Source organism: Lissotriton helveticus, chromosome 9 (genome assembly GCF_964261635.1).
Source record: "Lissotriton helveticus chromosome 9, aLisHel1.1, whole genome shotgun sequence".
Lineage (NCBI taxonomy): Eukaryota > Metazoa > Chordata > Amphibia > Caudata > Salamandridae > Lissotriton > Lissotriton helveticus.
The window spans coordinates 940,770,996-940,797,128 of NC_136070.1; the positions used below are offsets into that span (position 1 = coordinate 940,770,996).

General features: G+C 43.8%; 1 protein-coding gene across 2 annotated transcripts in view; it reads left to right on the plus strand.

Moving 5' to 3' along the window:
* The window catches only part of SIRT2 (sirtuin 2), a 175,586-nt gene that overhangs the window by 88,514 nt on the left and 60,939 nt on the right, over window positions 1–26,133 (plus strand). For both annotated transcript variants that reach the window (XM_078661178.1, XM_078661179.1), the window contains 3 exons: window positions 11,103–11,179; window positions 22,610–22,661; window positions 24,444–24,511. In XM_078661178.1, coding sequence (XP_078517304.1) covers window positions 11,103–11,179; window positions 22,610–22,661; window positions 24,444–24,511 — 197 coding nt within the window. The remainder of the gene's footprint in view (window positions 1–11,102; window positions 11,180–22,609; window positions 22,662–24,443; window positions 24,512–26,133) is intronic.

The following is a 26,133-nucleotide window of genomic DNA, read 5'->3' on the forward strand; positions in this document are numbered from 1 at the left end:
CTTTCTTTTGTCTGCACAGCGTAGACTCTGTCCATGAGCATTACCTAACCTCCTCTCCACTATTCTCTTGTGTCCATACTTCCACTCTTTCTCACATTTGCCCTGTCTAAATTCTTACTCATTATGTGGTCCTTAACTCATGATTGTTATCTTTTCCTGTCTTTTCTTCCTATTCACTACATAGTTCCTCAACTCTACCTATTGCCTGCGTCCTCTTTCGCCATATCCACTGCCTCAGCTTCCTGTATCTCACTTTGTTCTCTGTTTCCTGCTTCAATTTCCTACTAACCTGAATAGCTGAGGCCACACACATATTTTTCTGATTTAAAATCCAATGTGTATTGATGAATAGATTAGCCGAGTATGGTACAAATCCCCATTACAAAACAGCCTCAGAGTGTTGTGTATTATGTGTCTGTTGGACCCTGCAGTTTTCTATGAATGAATGAGTTTTCTATTGAGAGGCTGTAATAAAGGAAATAGAATCTGAGGACATTCGCTTTAAAAACAGCAAAAGTGTTATTAGAGATTTTTCATACATAGGTGAAAGATTATGCTAACTTTAGATGTGTTTCCTCAGCTGTCGAAACCTTATTTTGTTTTGTTGTCTAGGAAAAGGAAGAAGGAGTAGAAGACAGTTCTTCCATCTGAGTATAGCTCTCCTTGGACCTCATTGGGCCTGATTATGAGTCAGGCGGAGCAGATTTCTCTTAAAGAAATTTGCTCCATCTGATTATGGTAGCCCCCCTAATCCTGACCTTATTTTTTCCAAAGTGCTGCAACAGTGGTAAAATCCAATGAGGCTTTGGCTGCAACAGCAGCTAAGCCTCGTTCCCCAGATGCTGACAAATATGTTCTTTGGTAAAGGGGGTGGTGTGATACCTTGCCAAATCTACACCCCCTGCCCCCACCCTGCTCCCATTTACCTCTTAATCAGAGCAGATGGTAAATGGGAATCATGAACCTCTCAGAATAGGTTTTTACTCTTCCAAAATCTGCACGGTCATTCCATGCCCTCTCTGTTATTCTCCATTCAGAGGAGTGTAACTCTTTATAGGTGGAATTTCTGGCATGGATTCCAGCTGGTAATGGTATAGCTGCTGAGAATCTTTGCATTGAATTCTCCCTACCTCGTAATCCGTGCCATCTAGTCTAGATTTTCTCAAGTCAGTGCCTGTGTCTGGTTAATACTAAGGAACCGGAAAGGAGCATTCACAAAGTGCTTAAAGTAAAAAACAGCAGCTTTGGCATGATTCCCATTAACATCTGCCTATTCTGCGATGTTGAAGAGACAGGATTCAATATCAACTGAATTTGCAACATCGTCCGAAAAGATTTCTGTCTGTTGTGGCCCAGTGCGCAAAATATGATGAAAAGAAATATGGCCAGAGTAATTACTAGTGGCTGAGAATAATTTAAGGAAGGAACAAACAGAATTTTTGTTCCTTCCACAAACATGCTATGAACAGTTGATTATAGCAGGAGAAAGGTACAGGAGGAAAAAGAAAGAGAGAAGGAAAGTAGGCACCAGTGGCAACTCCGAATCTGTACTCCTTACTTAGACTCAACTACTTGATGCACCAAATGCACAGTGACATGGACCACACTGAATAAGGCATCATAGGGTACACACTTTTAAGTAATGATGAAGAATTGGTTACTATTGAAACCAGGAACCAGATGCCTTGAACACAATGCACTTCTCAATAGTTAAGCCTCTGCGACTAATCTTGCCATTTCAGGCATGTTTGCTCCTCTTAGTTGGATGCAGCCATTAGGGGCAGCTTGGAAGGAAACCTGAGAAGCAGACAACAGCCCATAATCTTGACATGCTTGTTGAACACCCCACAAAGACTTGATGCACGACCAGTGTATCCCAGATGTTGCTTACACTTGCTTTCAAGTACCTCTAAGTGCAGGCCAGAATTTCCTCCTATCTTGAATGATAAGTGTCCTTTGGTGACTGCAGATGTGTCCAGTTCAAATCCTTGAGCCTTTCTGTGACAGTGGAAAGACCAACAATAAAAACAGGATCTGCATTGCTGCAAAGTGCTGTTTTTATTAAGGGTATTTTACTGATGGTATTGTTGGGGATTATTGTGGTCAATTGTTAGGGCTTTATTTTGTTTTGTAAAGTTCCTAATTGGCTGCATTAGGCCATGTTCATTCTATAGATAGGTCTTCTGGTTTCAGGTAAATCAATAAAAACGGGTAAAACACCACTGAAGGGCATATTTGTTTTCAGTAGAAACTGGAAATCACTGGATTTTACTGCACTTTTACTGCCCTCTGGTGCCAAATTAGTACAATTGTAGACCCCTACCTCTAAGCACTTATATGTGCTTGATGCTCCAAATTTGACCCACTCGGGCCATGGTAAGCTCCATCAGCAATATCTATGGACCCCCAGGACCTACTTCCATTACCGATTTGAGAGCATGACTGGCCTTACATGGCTTTGGCTTACGGTTCAATGCACATTGCTGTTTAGTGGAAAACAGGTTTGCAGCTGAACTCCTTAGAATGATCTCAGTCTAGGATAAGGAGCATCACCATAATGTCATCCTCCTTCACTGAGATCATAACAGAGGTTTATTCGAAAGCTCCTGTATCAGGATTCTGGCAACAATGATTATCACTGCGCATGCAGATGCACAGACACAGAGACAGTGTCCTTCCTTAAAGTGCTGCACCCGACACTTCCGTTCTGAGTTTTATAGTCTGAAAAACATATCTATTAGAGTTACATCCCCTCTTACAGAAGGATCAGAAACAGATCATGAATGTATTCAGTGCCAATGCACAAGATCAGAAGGGGTCGAAAGAACAGAAAAGTGTGACACTGGATTGCAATAACAGAGCACTGAGCTCTACAAAATATATGTATATATCTCGTGTTCTAATAAAAATATTAATTCAGTTGATCTACAAAACAGAAGGGGAAGTGGTTTAAATGCCTACTTTTAACTTTTCATCTGCTACAATCACATCTCAGCATTCCTTCACTACTTGTCCTGTTAGACCTCTCCACAGCATTCAACACTGTCTCTCATTACAGACTACTGCTAAGACTGCAGGAGGCAGGAATCCATGGGATAGCACTATTGTGATACTAGGACTTTTTTAACCAACCAAACCCAGACTATAAATCTGGTATCCTATAAGTCACGCACCTTGAAACTTGATAAGGCGGTGCCACAGAGATCCTGTCTGAGGCCCACACTCTTTAACATCTACATGCTAACCTCGTTAAAAAGTTTCACTTTCAACAACTGTCATATGCTGATGATACACAGCTAATGATCACCCTCATTCATGACTTGAACAATGCTAAAGCTCTTTTCTCAGCAGGTATGACAGAAATTGCGTCACACAAACAATGTTGACCAGGTCCCCTTTGGCAGTATCCAATCTTTTAATCAAAGTAACTCTGGTTGCAATATTTTAACAAGAAACTCCCCTTCTTTTTTTTATCAAATTGGGGTAGAGAGTACAGAGTATCCATGCCAGAATTAAAAAGTCTCAATCCCTTCTATGACCGTCAAGAACAATGTCATCAACCAACAACAACGTGTATGGTGAAAAAATGTGTGAAGCGAGATGACCCCTCACGGGCGCACCACCAACGGGGAACCTGGCAGGTACTCACCAGTGTTGCCCTGTTATCATCATCGGCGGTCATCAAGCTTTAAAGTAAAGTGTCCAAAGTAATGTACAAGTGCGTTTGAAGTGCAATATGAAGTGCAGTGAATGAAAAGTACAACACACATAAAACAGACAGTGTAATACGACGAGATAGGATCTGCACACAGACACAATTTTTATTCTTCTTCTTAGTGCAGCCTATCAAATTAAAACAACAGGAGGTGGCTATTGATTATATAGCCTACTACCATTTGCCAACATGTTTCATTACCCTATAGATTCTGGGCAATTTCGTCAGGGCTAGTAGTTTTTGCCACTGCACTCAATGCTGGACACACCATTCTTCATGACTGTCGAATAAAACACAAATTTAAAATTCAATTGCCACATGCCCATCCAGACTTATGTATAACAATTCACACCAAATGTACAGATTAAGTCACATCATTCCATATTTACCCTTCCACGGCCCAAGTGACTCCTACCGGCCGTGTGGTTTTGATTAAAATAAAGACTAATACAAAACGCATGTAATTAGCATTTTTCAGCACGTTCAGCTGCTTACCTATAAAAGCAGCTGAACGCGCTGAAAAACGCTAATTACATGCGTTTTGTATATGTTTTCCTCTGTTTTCAGTTACAAAACGAGAACGAGACCTGAGACTACCCACGATCGAGGATTAGTCTTTATTTTAATCAAAACCACACGGCCGTTTGGAGTCACTTGGGCCGTGGAAGGGTAAATATGGAATGATGTGACTTAATCTGTACATTTGGTGTGAATTGTTATACATAAGTCTGGATGGGCATGTGGCAATTGAATTTTAAATTTGTGTTTTATTCGACAGTCATGAAGAATGGTGTGTCCAGCATTGAGTGCAGTGGCAAAAACTACTAGCCCTGACGAAATTGCCCAGAATCTATAGGGTAATGAAACATGTTGGCAAATGGTAGTAGGCTATATAATCAATAGTCACCTCCTGTTGTTTTTAATTTGATAGGCTGCACTAAGAAGAAGAATAAAAATTGTGTCTGTGTGCAGATCCTATCTCGTCGTATTACACTGTCTGTTTTATGTGTGTTGCACTTTTCATTCACTGCACTTCATATTGCACTTAAAACGCACTTGTACATTACTTTGGACACTTTACTTTAAAGCTTGATGACCGCCGATGATGATAACAGGGCAACACTGGTGAGTACCTGCCAGGTTCCCCGTTGGTGGTGCGCCCGTGAGGGGTCATCTCGCTTCCCACATTTTTTCACCATACACGTTGTTGTTGGTTGATGACATTGTTCTTGACTGTCATAGAAGGGATTGAGACTTTTTAATTTTGGCATGGATACTCTGTATATCTACCCCAATTTGATAAAAAAAGAAGGGGAGTTTGTTGTTAAAATATAGCAACCAGAGTTACTTTGATTAAAAGATTGGATACTGCCGAAGGGAACCTGGTCAACATTGTTTGTGTTACTTAATGAGTGGAGGGCGACCAGGTTCTCGTTTTTCCCTCTATGTTCCTATTTGCGTACATGACAGCAATTGTGACCTGGATGATAGAGAACTGTCTCCAACTAAATGTCAACAAAACTGAAATCATGGTGTTTGGTAAGCCTCGACAGCTCTGGACTCCCGATTGGTGGCCCTCTGAACTTGGCCTAGCCCCAACTCCCAAATTGATTGTAAAAAACATAAGTGTTCGCCTTGATCAAGCACTCACCATAAAAGAACAGGTTGTTACCACCACTGGCACCTGCTTTCATATGCTGCGGCTGCTACGGAGAGTTTTTCCCCCTCTTCCCACACTCGGTGAGGACAACTCTAGTCCAAGCATTCGTCAGCAACTGCTTGGATTACTTAAATTGACTACCATAAATGAGACTGTCTTAAATGAATTGTAAGTCGTTCAAAACACGTCTCATTCAGAATCTTTCAGCCAGGCTACCCTCTGCCCCACTTTTGCACACAATTCATTGGCCGCCGATTCGCAAAAGAATCATTTTAAGGTTTGCTGCCTGACTCATAAGTCCTTGCACGGTAAAGCACTGAGTTACCTTTCCTCAAAGCTCGTCTACTATTGTCCAGGCAGATCCCTAAAATCTAGTGATAAAGCCTAACTCACAATACCACGTATCAGCAAATCCCATTCAGGAGGTATATCCCTTTCATACCTAGCCCCTCTACTATGGAACAAGCTCCCATTCCACATACATCAATGCACGCACCATTACAAATTCAGAAAACATTGTTATTTCTTGCCCAATTAGTCTGTTTATCTGTCTATCAGCTCGGTTGCGCCGAGATACCCCTCCCGGGGTGATTCATGTGCATTATACATCAAATTAACAAGAAGGTGCAAAGATTTTTCCATATATACAATGCACGTCCTTCATATGTGATATAAGCTGTGGTAAAATACAGCACTGTGATTATTTTCAGAGAGAAAAAAAAGAGTAACACTGACAACCTCTGATTTTTACAACTTTAGAAAGCATTGAAAAACCTCATTGGAATTTGCAACACATAGAAACTGAAAACAGGGAAGCCTAGCCATAGGGCATTTTAAAATGTGTACTAAGAAGGCAGCACCCACAAATGAAGGCTTGTGTCTTGGTGGCGTTCATTATGACCTCTTGATCCATTGCAGTACCAGTGCCATTCTTTTGGCATGATGGGTTCTAGTCTTCTATGCACCTATCTGCGAAAAAATGGTTGAGGTTAGCAAACGCCCCGGAAAAACCTAACCTTGAGCCTGAGTTCCACAAGTAATTGGGGGCATCAGTGCCAGTCCCCCAAAACATAGCCTTTCGTCGTCTCAGGCAACCGGAAGTAATGGGATTGGTAAAAGTAGGAGTGTGTGTAATGGTCACTTTTAGAGCCCATCATGAGTGCTCTCTTGCAGCACCCACAATGCCCAGGCCAGAAAGAAGCATCTCAGCCAATCAGGGTGCTAGATCCTGGTTGTTGTTAGAGCAGTATAATATATTTTTCCCATGGACCTCAGTGGCAGGACATCAAGGCTTTTAAGTTTTTGGGTGTAATTTTGAAAGGGCTCTAGATAATGTTAATTGTCCTGTCTGTTTCTTTATCCGTCCAGCATGAATGTAATGTTTTGCTCCTGTTAAGATGAATAGCAGTTTTTTGTATGTGCTGTTGTTTGTGAAGGAGATGTTTGGGAAGGCAATTCTGTATCGTATTGAAGTAGTCTCATTTGTATAGACCCTCAGTCCTGACAGTTATGTGAAGGTGTACAGGTGAAAGTTGAGGACTGGTGCAGGTGCCTTGTTTGCTGAGCACCAGGCAAGCCACTTGTTTGGATGCCTGGAAGAAAGATATGTACTTATTTCCATGAAGGAAAGATGGTGAAAGAGCTGATAAGATAGGGGTTCTTGCATGCCTCGGGTAGGGCTCTTGTCTGATTGGTTAACTGGGTTTGCTTTTAGTTCTGTTGAGCTCGAGAGATGGTCTACAAGAGGAGTGACATGGCACTCCCAGGCTTTGCCCATGAGGCAGCCCTTTGAGGCTGCTTCTCTAGCAAGTGCAGAGTGAATTTACGAACTCTGAACGGATGGGAAAACCTTAGGGTCAATGCCCCCGACCTGACAGTAAGGACTGGATTCTAGGGAATGGAAAACATAGATCAGCCAAGAAATAGACCTTGTCAAGTCACTGGTTGAAAGAACCCTTAAAACTCATCCCCATAGTATGGTAAAAAATCAGTCTAGGGATAGTACCTGCCCCAGTGTAGGCTGGTGCCACGCATGCTCTCACAAAGAGTGGTGCCAACCAGAGGCAGTTCATAGTGAAGAATTTGGAATAATGGGTTACCCTTTGGAGGCAATGTTGTGGTATTTTGATGAAACATGCCGCATTATTAGTTTGATATTTTTGAAGAGAGCATGATTGTGTACAACTAACCTGAGCATCACAAGAAGGAACCTCAATGCCCTGAAACACCAACTAAACTAGAACTCACTTTGTGGGTGTAGATTGCCTAGGTTGAAACACAATTCGATGTGTGTTACCAAATTTGGGGAACTTATGAGGAGTACACACACTTTTTGTTAATGTGGTGATGCTTGCATCAGATCTTTATTTTTCATTGTGAGTCCTGCTCCATGTGTTTCAGAAGTCATGAGTAGAGCAGTTGAGCTTTTCTGAGGAGAAACACTGCGCACCATAGACCCATGGTCAGTACCACCAGAAGGGGGAGCATAGTGACACCTTACCTCCATTAGGAGTGCTGTTTTTGCAGTAGTCTTGGCCAGCTCGCTCCACCTGTTCAACCCTGAAGTTCAGAATGCACGAGCAGACACCAGACCTCTTTTGGTGATGAAGATAATGAGGACTAGACAGAACTTCATTTTGTTATTTGAGGAATCATGAAGTGCACAAATGCTGGGCGGTGATAGGTCTAGCACCTTAACCCCTTCGGGGCTGATGACGAGCTCAGCTCGTCATGAGCGTAACCTGCCGTGCGCTCATGACGAGCTGAGCTCGTCATGTAACGCGATAATTTCAAAATGACCACGTACAGCGGGAAAAGCCGCCGCATTGATGCGGTTAATGTCATTTACACCCAGATTGGCATTACTGGCAGATGTGCCATCTTCCTTAGTGGCAACTGTCACTAAGACAGCTGATAATTGGCACAGGGGAAATAAGGCTTATCTAAAAACGGATCGCACTGAAGTAACGTCACACGCAGAATCCAAGAATGAGCTGGAATCTGAAACAGAGGTATGCAGTAATGTTAATGTCAAAGTCAAGGAGCAACTTACAAAAGAGAATCGCGGAATGCCAGAACCAGGATTGTGCACTGATAAAGCATTAGCTATCACATATTCATTATTAATGGGGACAATCAAGTCCATCCTACCAGATGCAAGTGCCAAGAACTCCACAGAACGGTGGGGAACAATAATACAAGAAGCAAAAATTGAACCAGATGGCTTCCAAGAGAGTTAAACCACATAATCGCTCACATGGCTACAATGCTGTGAGTGACCCTCAGTGACAATTAGCAGATCAGAGCTTTCACCGTAGATCAACTCTAAATGCCAGGCTATCCTCATATCTAAGATGAGGCAAACTCAAACACAACATCATAGCAAACAGAAACAAACATTGGCGCTGCTAGTAGGTATTGCCTTTGAGACCTCTTAGCTTTTCCAATGCCTTTTGTTCATGCTGTACGATATGGCCATTGCTTACTTTGGCATTGATTGGTAGCAATGCTGCACAGCAGCGTTGATAAAAGTACAATTAAAAAAGAAATTGCTATGGCGTGACCATGGCACATTTTTTACAATTGTGTTTAGCAATGCGCTCCCCCATCCCCCGTCCTCCCTCCATGCTTCGTCCCCAAACCACTCCTCAAACAAATAGCAGAGTGGGTTGGGTGACGAGGTAACATGGAGGGAGGGCGGGAGAGAAGGATGTGGTTGGGGACAGAGGACAAGTGAGGGGATGGGGATCACACGATCAATTGAGGGTGGGTGAGGTGGCTATGTGGAGCACATGAGCAATGGATCTAGGGCAAACATATTGACAACGGAGGTTGGGCGGGAGCGGGTGGGTCAAGAGCACAGACAAGAGGATGGGTGTGAGTTACTGGGGGCTCTGAGGCATGGAAACGGAGAAGCACCCGTACAACGGAGGGTGGTTGGGAGGGACTAGGGAAGCATACATACAATGGTAGGTGGGAGGGGAATAGCTGAGGAACACAGTGGAGGAAGAGGTACAGAGAGAGCCAGCTGGAACATACACTTTCGCAGAGTGCTAAATAAAAATAAAAAAGTAGCTCCTGAGAAAGCGAGGCATGACAGGACACAGTAATGTTTTCATGCGTTAGGGGAGGGACAAACACAAGAAGAAGAAGGAAAGCCTACGGAAGCTGATGAATTAGAAGCAAGCAAGTGGGAGCACCAATGACACCAAGTAATGGGAGACTCTAAATCCACTGTAAGGTAACAAAATGTCTCGTAACTGACCGTGCATGCTATGGCGAGAACTCAAAATGGAGCTCCTGGGATTAAAGAAGATCCTTTTGTAAGTTCTTACAGAATTAAAAAGGGACTAAATACATCAACACTGGAATAATCATGACTAAAAAACTAGCTGTATTGAATAATATTCAGGAAGCAAGTAAAGGGCTTATTTGTGCTACAAAGTAGTGATGAAAGTGACAGCAATCAGTGAAGTTTTAAGCATCCTTGATCACCACTTACAAAAGAGGGAGTCTTTCACTGATAAACTTGAGTAGAAAAGTCTTCTATATAGAGAATCGAATGGACATTAGTGGTAAGAATATTCATAGACAAGCTAGTCAGTTATACAATCTGAGGGACCACGGTGAGCGCATGGAAAATGATGGCATCAGGGGTAATGTTCAAATAATTGGAAATAATTGGAAAAGGAATTAGAAGAAAAGAAGCAATAGGTGGGTATGAGACAATTTGTGATTGACTTACTTGATTGTAACTTCTGATGATTGGAGACATTTTTCATACAAGAAATACAGTGGCTTCATGGGGACCCAGCTTGGAAACTCCTTCCGAAGAACAAGTTTCAATTGACAGTAGTACATTAAGTTAAGTATACAATCAGAGAGATTGTTGTGCAGCAAACTAAAGCAAGACAATTGATTCAAGCTGAAAGCTTTAAGTTCTTCAAGCAACCTGATATCTCTCAGGCCATGGACCAGTGACGATGAGAGCTTATGGAATTTAATTTATACCCAAGTTCCAAAAGCTAAGCTAAAAACCATTGTACAGTTCCTAGCAAAACTAAAGCTTATGGATGGGAGGGAGAAGCTCAGGTAGCTGTCAGCCGGGAAGAAACTGGGATATTGCTGGCCAGAATGTCAGACTTAAACAAGTAATACAACATACAGGAAGACAGAGCAGCTAGGATCTTTTCTTTAAATGTCTGGTCTAGATAAATAGACCTTTATGAGGACCACGCACATCCTTCTGCGCTAACTAATGTCATGGCGGGTTTCCCACCAAAATGTGCTCACAAATATAGTGCACACAAGTGTTGAATAGCATTTTATTTCTGGAACGGACGTCCGTACACCTTAAATGTGAAAGAAATTATATCAGTAACAGTTAAAAATGTGAGATAAAGTCCCATTTGATTTTCTCGTACATTTTGCTTCTCATTTGTTTTTTGTCGCCTCTTTATTGATTTGTCACTCTGCTAATTTTGAGTTTACAGTTTCCTCTGTTTCCTACAGACCCCTTCCTCTCTGTTCCAAACCCTTTTCTCTTCAAGGCAGTATTTTTTTCATCAATCTCACCTATTCCACTTTCCATCAAACAACTCTCCATGCCAATGGTTGATATCATTTGACCTAATAAAGCTCTCTATTTGTCTGTGTATTTATCTACCCCTATTCCTAGACACTTTGTTTTTTCAGGCTTCTCATTTTTTATCTTGTTCTTGCCGACAGGATTTCCCAAAGGTGGACCTTCTGATTATCATGGGAACCTCTCTACAAGTGCAGCCATTTGCTTCTCTCGTTAGCAAGTATGTGTCAGTCATTTAATACTAAATCTTTACTTAAGTTGTCCCATGTTATATTTGCTGCTTTATTGTATATTACATTACGTTATGTTAAAAGGTAAATAATTAGGCGGAGGCATTTACCAGAAGCTGTATTCTTGTTTCTGAGAAACAGAATTATCCCATCCTCAACAGAACAAGTGCTGAAACTGTTATGTCAGACCGAAAACCAGTAGGTCTTGATACCAAGGTGAAAAGCAAAATTCTAAGTAGAGTTGGAAATTAATACCACAGATTCCAAAGCTCCGCCACCTGATTAGAAGCCACAACCTACAGTCAGAATATTTCTAAATGTAGGTACTACTATACGGAGTAGTGAGGTAGGCTGGAGTGCTCTACTTATGTTCTAGGTGTTACAACCGCTGCTCAGGAAAGGGGGGCATGTGTTGTAAAGGACATAGTACATTATATGCAGGGACTTGAATGTAATACTGAATCTTAGATAGTGTAAGAGTTGCTTTTGGACCTATCCTACACCTTATAATTGCTATATTATAGAAAAGTGTTTTTTTTGCTCCCTGATGACAATGCTGTGTGCCATTTAAAACTCGGGTCATGTACAGTCCAGTTTCTGACTTCTCTAGTTACTGGAGCCAGACACTCGAACTGCTGCCCCGCCATTAGATTTATGTCCACAATGGGCATGATTGAAAATTACTTAAAGCTATGTTCTTTGCTGTGGTAAATATTCTATAAATCACTTGAGTCCTGTTTAGTTAATTTTCCTTCCAAAGACTCTCTCGATAGAGAATTCTGCCACGTTTACAAAGTCTGGCTAAATCCTGTGTTCCCAAATTATTACTGTTAAATTAATTTTCTGGACACCAATGTCTCTGCTGGACAACGAAGGTGTGGCCAGTCATCTACGTCCAATGGGATAAGAGAGTCTGTTGGTCATTCCTCTTTCTCTGTAAGAGCTCTGGATACCTAAACCACAGAACTGTCTTGACATTAGAGGATAGTCTTAATTTTCCATGGATGTGATTGAAAAAATTAATTAATTTTGGCCCTGTAATATTGGGTTTCACATACTCAATGCTAGATGCTGTTTAAGTTATTGGTTGACTCACACCCATCCCTTGGCAGTTCTTTGATAACATTTGTCAAAAGAAGTAATGCCTATTTAGAGGTTTGAAATAGGTATTCACTTACCACTTGCACTTTTTTAGATCTCGGCTAGAAGCGCGCGAAGCGCGTTCTCGCCGAGAACTATAGTCGTCGGCTCAGCCGATAACGAGTGGAGACAAGAGCTGGCCACACGCGCAGCATTGTAAATGGGAGAGGGAGAGACCAGAGCTGGCCACGCGCGCATAGGATTTGGTCGCGTGCCTGAGTCAGTCTCCAATTTAGTCTCGGAGCTGCCGATGTGCACGCTCACTGCGACGGCGTCTCAGCCGCGTGCCACAGCCCCATGATGAAGGTGACGTCCGTGGATGCTCGCCGTCTCCGGCGGGGGAACATGACGAGAGGCGACTTCATCAATAGAAATGCTGCACTTTGCCATGTCCTTCGCATACATCATCGTAGCGCTTAGAGCACTGATTGCGCGTCAATCGTTCTATTGTAAAGCGCTCTGACACCTTCGGGTAAAGTTCGCGCTATATAAATTCTGTCTCCGGCATTGATGTAAAAAAAAAGCAAAAGGAACGAACCGCGTGAACTGGGCCATATTGCGCGTGCTGACTGACTAAGCTGCCACGGGTGCCATGTTTAGGGAATGGCGCATCACGACCAACAAATAAATATTGCTGTAATCAGAGGGTGAACAGCGGGTCATTAGCAGAAATGGGACTGGGGGGCTAGCAGAGGGGCGGCCAGGGCCCTGCAAACACCGCTGGTAGCGCTACAGGCTCGGGGTTGTGACGCTGCTCCGCTCTCAGCAGATGGGCACACTGCGAGTTGTACCAACAGCGTTCCGAGATGTGTTTCCTCAGCGATGCCTAGTGCGTGGCGCGCCCCGCCTAATCCACCCAGTGCTATAATTATATCGCTACCTCCAGCCCCCCGCCCAGACGAACTGAGGCCATAATCCTTTTAACCCTTGTCTCATTTACCAGTGAAACCCCCACTCTTTCTTGTGTTGTGGCTGCCACCCCTCTTCCCACCCCCTCCATCCTGCAGGCTTGCCGAGACTGGAGGTGAAAGTTTTTTCGCAGGGAGCGCGTGCCATCAACACTTGCAGTTGTGCTGCTTTAATTAAATGTATTTTGTACAGAGATCTGGGGAAGTGAGTTTTAAAATTCGTACAGTAGAAATACTGGAACAGAAGGTAGTCCACATTTCAAAGTTACTTGCCCTGATTGTAGAATACTATATGTATGTGTGACGGAGTGTGTGTGTGTTTCTATGCGGGAGTGAGAGAGCGACAAGGCTGGGTGTGAGTGAGTTTTGCCTCAAAGTGTGGAGGAGAGAGTGGCGAATGTGCGAAAAGAAGGGCAACCGTAGAGGGCAGGCGTGTGTAATGAAGATATAGAAGGGGAATCAGCTTTGAGTGTGAGAGAGAGCGAGGGTGAAATGCATGTGCGTGGGAGAGAAATACATGCGTCTGTTTGAGAGAGATTGGCGAGTGCGTGGGAAAGAACGCGGGGACCGAGTGTGACTGCTCCTGAGCGTGTGAGATTGAGCAGTGAGTGAATTTATACTTGATTAATAAATACGATCTAGTGACAATGATTTATTAAGAAAGTAAAGTTGTAATGTGTATGTGTGTGTGTATCCATCCATCCCTCCCTCCCTTGCAATCTGCAGAGCTGGGTGTTGGGGAGGGGAATGTGGGCCGGCTTATAAAGTATTTGGCGTTTTTTAGGGAAAGGGAAAACTGTGATTAGAATATGAATGGGGTCTAGAAGAGATGGGGAGAATGGTGGATTACATCTTAATTGCTTTGACCATGGGCACTGACATATGTTTTCACGCCCTCCTCCAAAGCAGCACCCTCTCACCCTCACACATCCTCACTCACCCTCACTCACCCTCACCCACCATCACTCACCCTCACCAACCCTCACTCACCCACACCTCCTCACCCTCATACCCCCTCACCCACCCTCACCCTCCATCACTCACCCTCACTCACACCCCCTCACCCTTACCCTCACACCCCCTCACCCACCCTCTCCCACCCTCACCCCGTCACTCTCACATCCCCTCACCCTCACACGCACTCACTCACCCTCACACACACTTACTCGCCCTTACAGCCTCACACCCCTCACCCTCACAACCTTCTCACCCTCACCCTCACACACCACATCACTCAGGAACACCACTGCATCACTCAGGGACACCACCACATCACTCGGAGACCCCACTCAGGGGCACCACCACATCACTCAGGAACACCACCACATCACTCGGGGACACCACCACATCACTCGGGGATTGATTGATTTGATTTGATTATGGGTTTTATAGAGCGCAACAGCTACCCTAGGGCATCCCGGCGCTGGTAACTATCATCCCGGAGAGTGGGCGATCAGGGGGGGGTAGTGCTCATGGAAAGAGGAGGGTCTTCAGTTTTTTCCTAAATCTAAGGTGGTTTTGTTCTTGCCTCAGGGAGAGAGGGAGAGCATTCCACAGTCTCGGAGCGTTGTACGAGAACAAGCGACCACCTGTTCTGGCCTTTCTAATTCTGGGGACTTTTGCAAGGGAAAGGGAGTTAGATCTGAGTTGTCTAGTTGATTGTTGAAAGGACACAAGAAGTCTGAGAATAGGGGGGCCTTCGTTGTGCAGTATTTTATGTGCCATGCACAGGGTCTTAAAGTTGACACGTTCTTTGACTGGCAGCCAGTGCAAATTTCTAAGGGCCGGCTTGGCAGAGGTCCTTGCTGCCGTTCCTGTCAGTATTCTTGCCGCCGCGTTTTGAGAGCATTGGAGTCTGTGGAGTACAGAGGCTGGGGCCCCCAGATATAGGACATTCCCGTAGTCCAGTCTGGAGTTCACCAGCCCCTGCATCAAAAGCTTCCTGGATTGAGGGGGGAGTAGATGGAGAATCTTTCGTGCCATCTTCATAAGGCCGAAGCAAATTCCCGTGGTTTTCCTCGCTTGTGTTTTGAAGCTGAGGTCCTGGTCCAACCATATCCCCAGGCTTTTCACTTCGGCTTTTGGGGATGGAGGGGATCCCATGCATAGTGGCCAGGGAAGGGGGGCGGGTATTTTGTTAGGGTTTCCCAGCAGAAGTATTTCAGATTTTTCCCCATTCAGTTTTAACCGGGATTCGCACATCCATTGGTGAACTTTTTCCAGGCAGCTAGACAAATTGGAGAGGGCGTTGTCGGGTTGGTTGAGGGACACGATGAGCTGGGTGTCATCGGCGTACATTATTGATTTGATCCCAAAGGGTTCAACAACATCCTCGAGAGGAGCCATGTACACATTAAAAAGTGTGGGGCTCAGGGAGGATCCCTGAGGCACCCCACACTTGAGTGCATGAGCCCTGGAGATGGAATGTCCGTCAGTCACTTGAAAAAACCTGTTCTCCAAGAAGGATGCGATCCAGGCCAAGGCGGAGTCAGCCACTCCCAGCAGCCCGAGACGATGAACAAGGGTTGCGTGGTCCACTGTGTCAAAGGCGGCACTCAGGTCGAGGAGGATCACTGCCACCGATCCTCCTCCATCCAGAATGCCCCTCGCTTCTTCGACCACGGCTAACAGGGCGGTATCAGTCCCCTGTCCAGGTCTAAAGCCAGTCTGGGTTGGGCGGAGAAGATGATGGGACTCTAAGAACTCGGAAAGGTGTTGATTTGCCACTCTTTCGGCGATTTTGCTAATTGCCGGTAGCAGAGAGATAGGTCTGAAGTTTGATGGGTCAGAAGGGTCGAGGTGTGTTTTTTTTATAAGAGCCTTTACCGTGGCTTTTTTCCAGTTTACTGGGACTATGCCAGTTTCAAAGGAGGCATTGATCAGGTTAGTGAGAGGGGGGGCTATGGTAGAAGCAATTTGTTTAAGTTTACTGATCGGGGCTGGGTCAGATGGGGCACCGCTTTTGACTTTGTGCAAGACACTAAGGAACGTTTCGATAGTAATTTGGGGGAAGGAAAGCAGCCTAGGGGCGTCTTGGGAGGTCGGGAAGAAAGAGTCTTTTAGTGCAGTTGTCGCAGGCGGGAGGGAGTTTAGGATTTTTTCGATTTTTTTTGAGAAAAAATCGGCCATCTGGTTGCATTTTGCGCCATCCAGGTCAGGAGGGGGTGGGGGTTCCTGTATTTTGGAAAGGAGCTTGACTATCCGGTAAGTCTCTTTTGCGGAGTTGGTTGCGGCTAGTATTTGATCCTCGAAGTAGGAGGCTTGAGCCGTTTTAAGTGCATTTTTATAAAGCCTGATGTGGGCTTTGTAGCCACTTCTATCATCCGAGTGCCAGTGCTTTCTCCATTGGCGTTCCAGCCTTTTGCCTTTCCGTCTTAGTTCCCGTAGTTCCTCGGTGAACCACGGTAGTTTGGAGGATTTCCTATTAGTAGGAAGGGCTTTGAGAGGCAGGACTGTGTCGAGGGAGTTAGTGACCCATTTATGTAATTGAATTTCAGCTTTGGAGGGGTCAGGGTCGACTGTGGGTAGTGTGGAGAGCAGCGAGTGCTCCCATAGGGTAGTATCTAGTTTTTTCCATGGCCGTGACGGGGCCCGGGAGCAGGGAGTATCCGAGATTTTCTTTGGGAGTTGGAGTTTGAGAGGGACCAAAAAGTGGTCGGACCAGGGGAGAGGGAGAGGGGTTTGAGCGGACAATTTGGAAAGATTAGAGAAGATGGGATCTAGCAAGTGTCCTTTCAGGTGGGTAGGGTCGTTGCTAAGTAGTTGTAAATTTAGGGAGTTTAGATCAGCTTTAAGTTCTGTGGCAAGTTTGTTGCCTTGATCATCAAAGTGGAGGTTTAGGTCCCCGAGTATGGTAAAATTTGGCGTTACGCATGCCAGGGAGGTAATGGCATCCATGAGTGAGTTTAAAAAACACCCCACCTGCCCAGGGGGACGGTTTATTAGCAGCCCAGTTAGTGTGGTAGATGGCGGCAGGTGTAGAGAGAAAAGGACATTTTCACAGTTGAGAACAGGACTGTCTTTAAGTTGACAAGCGAGGTTCTCGCGATAAATAATCGCGATGCCCCCACCCGTGCCCGTCGGCCTGTTAAGGTTTTTGATGTGATACCCAGGAGGTAGTGCTTGGATAATGTCCGGGTCAGAGCTCTCGGACAGCCAAGTTTCTGTTAAAAACAGAACGTCCAGGTCCGACTCTGTTAATAGCAGGTTGATTTCGGCATGGTGTTTGGGGAGTGACCTGCAATTCAGAAGGGCCATCTCCAGACAGGCGGGTTCAGAATGAGCTAAGGGGGAGGCCCTGTACGCGCAACTAGGGCATTTATGGTGCTCCTGTTCCGGATTGATAGGTCCATTACATCTGGTGTTTGACAAATCTCTGAGTTGGTGCAGAGTTTTTTGTTCGTAAGTAATTCGAGATAGTTCTGAGCCGACCAGAGGTGTGGGCTCACGGCTCGGGCTGGCGCGGACGGGCGCAGACGGGCTTGCCTTAGGCGCGCCTTCGGCGCGCCATCGTCGCGCCCGCTGCGCTCGTCCGCTGCGCTTCCTATACTGGCACATGTTTTGTACGGTGAGGAGTGCACGTCAGAAGGGGGCGTGGTCACCAGGGGTGGGCGTGTCTATCCTCGCGCCTCGCCCTCGAGAATGGCGATCAGGGAGTCTATCGTTGCAGCGTGTGTACGCTGTTCAAGGAAGCAAGAGTAAGTGAGTAAGTGAAATATTTTAAAAGCAGTTTTTATCACACAGAAAAGATTTTAAAATAAGCAATCTCGCTCCCGGCTTTCCGCCTCAGGAGTCTCTCGGGAAGTAGTGTCGCGCTTTAAGATCAGCGCGCACTATTTATACTGTTCAGAGGGGGCGTGGTCACCAGGGGTGGGCGTGTCTATCCTCGCGCCTCGCCCTCGAGAATGGCGATCAGGGAGTCTATCGTTGCAGCGTGTGTACGCTGTTCAAGGAAGCAAGAGTAAGTGAGTAAGTGAAATATTTTAAAAGCAGTTTTTATCACACAGAAAAGATTTTAAAATAAGCAATCTCGCTCCCGGCTTTCCGCCTCAGGAGTCTCTCGGGAAGTAGTGACGCGCTTTAAGATCAGCGCGCACTATTTATACTGTTCAGAGGGGGCGTGGTCACCAGGGGTGGGCGTGTCTATCCTCGCGCCTCGCCCTCGAGAATGGCGATCAGGGAGTCTATCGTTGCAGCGTGTGTACGCTGTTCAAGGAAGCAAGAGTAAGTGAGTAAGTGAAATATTTTAAAAAGCAGTTTTTATCACACAGAAAAGATTTTAAAATAAGCAATCTCGCTCCCGGCTTTCCGCCTCAGGAGTCTCTCGGGAAGTAGTGTCGCGCTTTAAGATCAGCGCGCACTATTTATACTGTTCAGAGGGGGCGTGGTCACCAGGGGTGGGCGTGTCTATCCTCGCGCCTCGCCCTCGAGAATGGCGATCAGGGAGTCTATCGTTGCAGCGTGTGTACGCTGTTCAAGGAAGCAAGAGTAAGTGAGTAAGTGAAATATTTTAAAAGCAGTTTTTATCACACAGAAAAGATTTTAAAATAAGCAATCTCGCTCCCGGCTTTCCGCCTCAGGAGTCTCTCGGGAAGTAGTGTCGCGCTTTAAGATCAGCGCGCACTATTTATACTGTTCAGAGGGGGCGTGGTCACCAGGGGTGGGCGTGTCTATCCTCGCGCCTCGCCCTCGAGAATGGCGATCAGGGAGTCTATCGTTGCAGCGTGTGTACGCTGTTCAAGGAAGCAAGAGTAAGTGAGTAAGTGAAATATTTTAAAAAGCAGTTTTTATCACACAGAAAAGATTTTAAAATAAGCAATCTCGCTCCCGGCTTTCCGCCTCAGGAGTCTCTCGGGAAGTAGGGGACACCACCACATCAGCTAACCATTCACAAACAATGTTTATATACCAATTGTAAATGTAAAAAAAAACTATGCAAAGCATTGTCATTTACAATGCCAGTAACTCAAACTTTAATGCTGCGAGACCTATGGCATTGTAAATGCTTGTTATTTAAATGTGTTTGAATAATGGAACATTATTTTCATCTTTTGAAATGGTTGCTTGCTTGATTTTCATAAGCCATGAATATCACTATCTACTAATGGTATATGGCTTTCTGTGAAGCCTATTTCATTTAGTCATGAATTAGGTGAGGAACAACTATCTGCATCCTTTGAAAGACAGGCAAAACAATGTTGGTTTGAGTTAAGGTAATAAAGGAGGCATAAAACTGCTTGGGTATTCTATTATCCATGAATAACATAAGATAATATGGTAATGTTAGAAAGGTTCTGCCACCGTCTTTTGCTGCCTTACCACTGATGTAAATCTCTAGAAGAGGTTTGTTTCTACTGTTAGTATTATTAATATTATTATTATTATTATTAATATTATTATTGTCAGCTGGGCCCTGAAGGTGCAAGGACTCAAAAAATAAAGCAGACTGAACTAGAATGGATCCATTGCTGTATATTTCCCTTGCTTCGTTTTGTGTCAAATGCTTCAAGAGGTTGTATAGTATTTCACCAGATCTCCACATTTGCCTCTGGACATTATAGCTGTATGTTTGTGGCGAAGTTTTGCTAAGGAAAAACTCTGATTGTGTTCAATCGAAAACACACAAGCGGACGTAACTTTTTTTTTAATTGAAATGATTTTTCCACAACCCATTATTTTGAAAGTGTATAGAATTCAATAGCAGCCAGAATCATAAAAATATTGAGTATATGTTGAAAAAACGTATATCAACAAAATTATTGTAAAGAAGAAATTTAGTGGCAAAGTGTGAAAATTGAGCAATAAATTGCAAGGACTGCCAGAAGAGTGCGTAAGTGCATAGCTATAAAATTCGTCACTGTAAGAGTGTTTGTGTTGTGAGACGATTGGGTCCAACATGTTCTCGACTTCATGGGTATTCTTTATAATAGACATTTCAAGTGACATAAGTCTATACATTGATACCACCATTCCTCATAACATGATGACTAAGATCCAGTAATAAAACTTAAGAAAGGGATGTGACCAGTCTCCTGTGAGTTGTAGAAACTTTCTAATGATGCCAAATAAAGCAAAACCCTAGCAACTCAATTTCATGAAAAAGCAATTCTGAACAAGGAGAGGGATGGCCTGAAATAAAACCAAAATTTTGGGAAGAATAACTATTTTTATGAGGTTATATTCAACCCAAAAAAAAGCCTACTTTATTTTGTATTTTGTATTGAAGTCGAAGAAACTAAAAGTGCTTCATAGTTTAAACATTTCATCCACATGAATTGACATTTTAATGCTTAAGTATGTGGTAGGAGGAACTCAGCAAGATTCAGGGCTCAGAATCGTCTAGTTAGACACAATTCGTTGTATTGATCCCATTTAATAGAAACAACACAGGGTGGCCTCATTTTCATTTGCTGGAATGGTAATTGATGGATTGTAGAACATTTTGATGGTAGTTAACTGGTTTAAGTGTTTCTTGAATAGATGATAAATCATAATTGAACAAGGAATGCACATTTTCATTTTTTAAGATGATTAATGTTCTTTTTTTTTTTAAAACACATTGTATTCATCAAATGACAAATATACCGTAGGGCTCTGTACCCCAGAGGCCTCTGCACAATCGATAAACAACATCATGACTTTGACTTTTTTGTTAAGGAAAAGAAATGTAGCAAGGATATAGAAATGAAATGCAGATGAAAGAAATCCCCCCTTCTTTTAAGAAAACAAAAAGAACAAGAAAGCCCCACCCCCTACTGCGCCCGATTAATGATGTTTCTTAATTGATCTTTTGTAAATCTATACATTTTATCCCTGGAAAATGTGAGTAAGGTCTTAAACTATACTGGTACTTGTCATACGTGGTACTGCACAAAGGATATTGCCAAAGCCCTGTCCTTTGCAAGAAGAGAATGGCCTGCGGACTATGCCGGCATGTATTACCAGACAGGGTACTGCACACAGAATACAGTAGCAGGGCTTCCGAAAGTCAACAAAGAATATTGGTAGACGACCCAAATAATTAATTGGAAGAACTAGGAGAGCTAAAGTTGTTATCTACTGATATCATATGCTAGTTTTCACTTATAAGCATTGGCAAAGCCACATGGTCTCACCTTTCCATGCCATTACCCATCCTTTTGGTTTTGATTTTTGCTGAGGCTGTTAGCAAAAATACAAAGTAAATGTATTTTTGCTGATGCGGAACATCATATGATTGCATGCATTACCATGTACCAAGTAAGTAATTTTTTAAACTTTTAATTTACCATTTCAAGATGTCGAATGTGTGTTTTATAGCTGTAATTTTTTTTTATGTGCAAAAGCACATCTAAGTAGTAGCCCAGGAGCAAAATGCAGCAACTGGGCCCTCCGAAAACAGAACAATTTTGCAAGTCAATGACCCAGCTGGAGCAACGTGGAGCAAGGGAGCAATGGACAAGCTTGATGGGGTTGAAAAATGAAAATAAAAATAATAATCCCAGGTGGAGGAAGGGTACAGCACCATGCCGAGATTAGGGAGCTGTGGGTATGAGGGAACATAAAGAACATGAATCACACACACCACCCTGGAATGATGGGAGCAAAAGAAAAAAGTAGTTTTCTGCTGCCAAGCCATGGAATGGTGCAAGTCATCTGGACATAAGTTTGATAAAGTACCCAGGTTGTACGGGTGGAACAAAAAGGGGAAAGGTAGGAAAACCAGCAAATAAGATGAAAGTAAAAGAGATTAAAAAGAAGGCCAACCAAAGGAACCAAGGGGCTGTACCAAATCCGCATGTCAACATTGATGCTGCCTACAGTTGACAATAAAAAGCTTTCAGTAGGTACTGCCTAACAATTGTAGGCAGTTCCAGAAATAAAACTTATGATGGAGGATGACATCTCAAATTACATCATTTGCAACTCAGGTTATGCCTATGCATATGACATACACGGGGCATAACCAAACATAATCCATACACTGTATAGCCGCTGACCACATATATAGATGGCGAAGGGGATAGCTAAATGTCTTTCAAAAGGCGATCGAGATACAGGCCTGGCCACGGGCCATGTAGTAATTGCCCTGTATAAATCACCACTGATTGCATAATTGATGTCAAAGTAACTCGGAAGGGCATGTGCGAAGTCATAGCAATTATTTTGTGGTAATTAACCATAGTTGTCGAATTACCGTTAGCTTCCAGTTTAGAACAACACTGCACCATCCTCTAAACTGATGTTTTTGGTTTGTTTTCACTATAATTCCGAACCCTCATTGATGGACCCCTGGGTAAGATTGTATGGCTCTCATGGCCTGGAAAGTAACTTATTGTTATTAATTTACTGGGCTTTTATTCCAATTAGTTAACCTCCTGTCTTTCCTTATAGAGTTCCTACAGACACTCCCCGGCTTCTTATCAACAAAGAGAAGACAGGAGGGGTAAGTGAATGCAGCATTCTAGTGCTCAATCCCTCCAAACAGATAACCTAACATTGTACTAAATCATCAATCAATCAAACAGCATTTGTAGAGTGCAGCACTGTCACCCATAGGGGTATCTGGGCGCTGAGGGTGCCGTGTCTCTGTCGAAAGGCCAGCTCTTGAGCTTCTTTCTGAAGTCTGCGAGGGATGGTGCTGTTCAGAGGTGGAGGGGTAAATCGTTCCAGGTCTTAGTGGCAATGTAGGAGAAGGAGCGGCCGCCACTGCAGCTGCGATAGATGTGGAGGGTGTGTGCAAGGGCGAGTGAAGTGGAGGAGCGCAGGTGTCTTGCGAACAAGTGGAAGTTTAGTTGATGTGGGATGGTCCTTGGTTATGTATGCATGTGTGAGGATCTTGAACTGGCCTCTCTTCTGGATGGGAAGGGGAGGGGTGATGCTGGTCCATTTGGAAAGTTCCAGGATGAGTCACGCAGCGGTGTTCTGTATGGTTTAGAGTCTTTTAATGAGTTGGGTGGAGATTCCGGCATAGAGCACATTGCCGTAGCCGAAGCAGCTGGTGACGACGGCCTGCGTGGGGGTATTCCTGGTGTTGATTGGTATCCATATAAAGATTGAGCAGAGCATGCAAACGGTATGGAAACAAGAGGAGGCGACTGTGTTGACCTATCATCTCATGGTCAGTTGTCTGTCGAGGATGATGCCATGGTCTTCTGCGTGGTCTGGTGCTGTGGGTGTTGGTCTGAGTTCTGCTGGCCAAAAGCTGTGGACCTATGCGGAGGTGTTCTTCCCGAATATCAGTACTTCTGCTTTATCAGAGTTGAGTTTAAGGTAGCTATCTTTCATCCATTTGGCTATGTCGGTTATGGCATTGCGGAAGTTGGTTTTGGTGTTGGTGGGGTCCTCAGAGAGTGAGAGGATAAGCAGAGTATCATCGACGTAGGAAATTATGTTGACGCTGTGGGATCTGACGATGTTTGCGAGGGGTACCCTATAAATGTTGAACAGGGTGGGGCTGAGGGATGACCGCCACATGTGATGTCCTTGTGTGCGGAGGTGAAGGGAGGTAGCCGTATCCTTTATGTGCATCCCGAGAGGAAAGACCAGATCTACTTGAGAGCGTTTTGCTGTATGCCGGCATGGTGGAGTCTGCCGATGAGGGTGTGGTCGGAGGCGGTGTTGAACGCAGCAGATAGGTCCAGGAGGATCAGGGCCGTCGTTTCTCTGCAGTCGAGGAGAGATCTGATGTAGTCTGTGGCAACAATTAGCGCGGTCTCAGTGCTGTGGTTGGCACGGAATCCTGATTGTGAGGCATTGAGTAGGTGGTTGAGCTCCAGGTATTCGGTGAGCTGTTGGTTAAAAGACTAGTTTGTAGGCTTATGCAGCAGCAGCGATGCCTTAGCATTGAGAAATCGTAAATGTAAGATGGGAATCTGGAAAGACCTAAGATTGTAACATTTTATCACCCTTTCATCCTTGGGACCTCTACTTCAAAGTAGGTAAACCGAGGAATGGAGTGGTCCGATTATGTTTCTGAAGGAGTGGAGATGTATGCCATAAAGGCACAGAGGCAGATGTCAAATTATTCTCTCAATACCATCTGTTCTGCCAGTTGTACTGCCAAGTCGATAAGACAGCAGACTGTTCTGTTAATATGTCATTTATAAACATTACAAAAATGGCAAACCATGATAAAAGGTCTAATCCCTCCATATGCCTATCATTTTTGCTGCAGCATTACATTATTTTTTGAAACCATCTTACTGCTATCTTTTCTTTTCCCTAGGGTGAATCTTTTTTGGGGATGCTCGGCTTTGGTGGTGGAATGGACTTTGATTCTGACAAGGCTTACAGGCAAGTCCAACATGTACAAACATGAAGGGATAATGTGCAATATGGGCTACAGGAAGAGGTGTAATTACTATGGTGCAGTTAGAGGGAAGAGGACCATGTGGAGAGTGACAGTAATGAAAGAAGAAATTATCAGAATCTGGAGGAAAATCAAACAGGTAGTGGGTAAAGGTGACACAAAGGTGTAAAAAGCTCATTAGTGGATGGTGACAGCAGTACCTGTTGGGTAGGTAGGGGATTAATAAAATGTCTGTTGGGAGGAGGTGGGGAGATGAAAAGTGTGGTGTAGCAGAATGATGAGAGGGGGCTAGAGAGCTAACACAAGCCTGACTGGGGACTGATTGCTGTTCAGTGGGAAGCTGAGTGAGATTTAAAGGCAATAGCAGAGATGTGATGGGCATGGGGGAGACCGCTGATAATTGGGGTAGTATGTTGACTGAATGGGGTAATGTGTTGACATGAGTGGGTAGAAATGTGACGTGGCTATTGTAGGGGTCACAAATTCAGATGTACCTGTCTTGTAAAGACACCACAACCTCCGCATCACTTTCCATCTTGCCATACCAGTATCCACAGCCCACAGCACATTCTTCACTGTTGATAAGCGTGAGTCCCAGGGGTAAAACGGATTTGGAAGAGAAATAAATAAAGCAACAGTGTTTTACTAAAGCGTATGATTGTAGCTTGGAAAATTCTCTCACTTGGAACATTGCTATACCTGAGGATTTCCACCTATTTTCTCAGCTATCTCTTCTCTATGGTATTCATCAAATAAAGCTGTCTGAAGAATGAGCATAGCCTGTTAATGTGTGAACATAATTAAATACACTCAACTCGTCAATAAGTGTGTTTACACCCACCTCTATACCCAGGATACTTGAGAGAAAAGAATTGGTTTGTAACACAAAGCCTGTTAAACAAATAATCCTCTCCTCACACCGAAAATGCTAAGAATAAGCACAAAACATATCTAAATAAATCTCCAAAGAGGTTCTTTCAGTGTTCTTCCAAATGCCATGATTTATGGCTTGCAGTCCTTTCACAAATTAAACAAAGTTCATCTGCAAGTTTAGGCAGTCTTTCTCCAGATGTCAAGTTTTATGGCCTTTGGTACCTTCTAAAACTAAACTCCAAGCTTAATAATGTTCACAAAACAAAGATGCAATTACAGTTATTTATTAAACTTAATTATACAGAAAATAAAGCTTATGGGGCGTCAGGAATGTTATGTCCAGCTTCTTTCACTTAGGGACAGCTTAGTTCAGACATTTTATATTTTAAACCAGGGCTTTATCAAATCAGAAATCTTCGATTTAAATGTCTTGCTCAGACTGTTGAAGGTTTACACATTAAACTCTGTGCCAAGACAAATTCAAAACAATCCTACGATGCATCTCGGTGTTAAGGTTACAAACCAAGATAACACTGTATAATATCTTCTACTTGAAAGCTCCTTTGCAGCAAACAAACAGAGACTGCAGTCCAAGAAAAGAGAAAAACTGGTTTGGGAAGCAAACAGTTTTTAAATTGTTCTCTTAATATGACTTTCAAACTAACTACTTCCTCCAACATCTTGTGAGACAAATCCGAGTTCCTGAAAAACTTGTCTCTGTCTTGTCTCACCA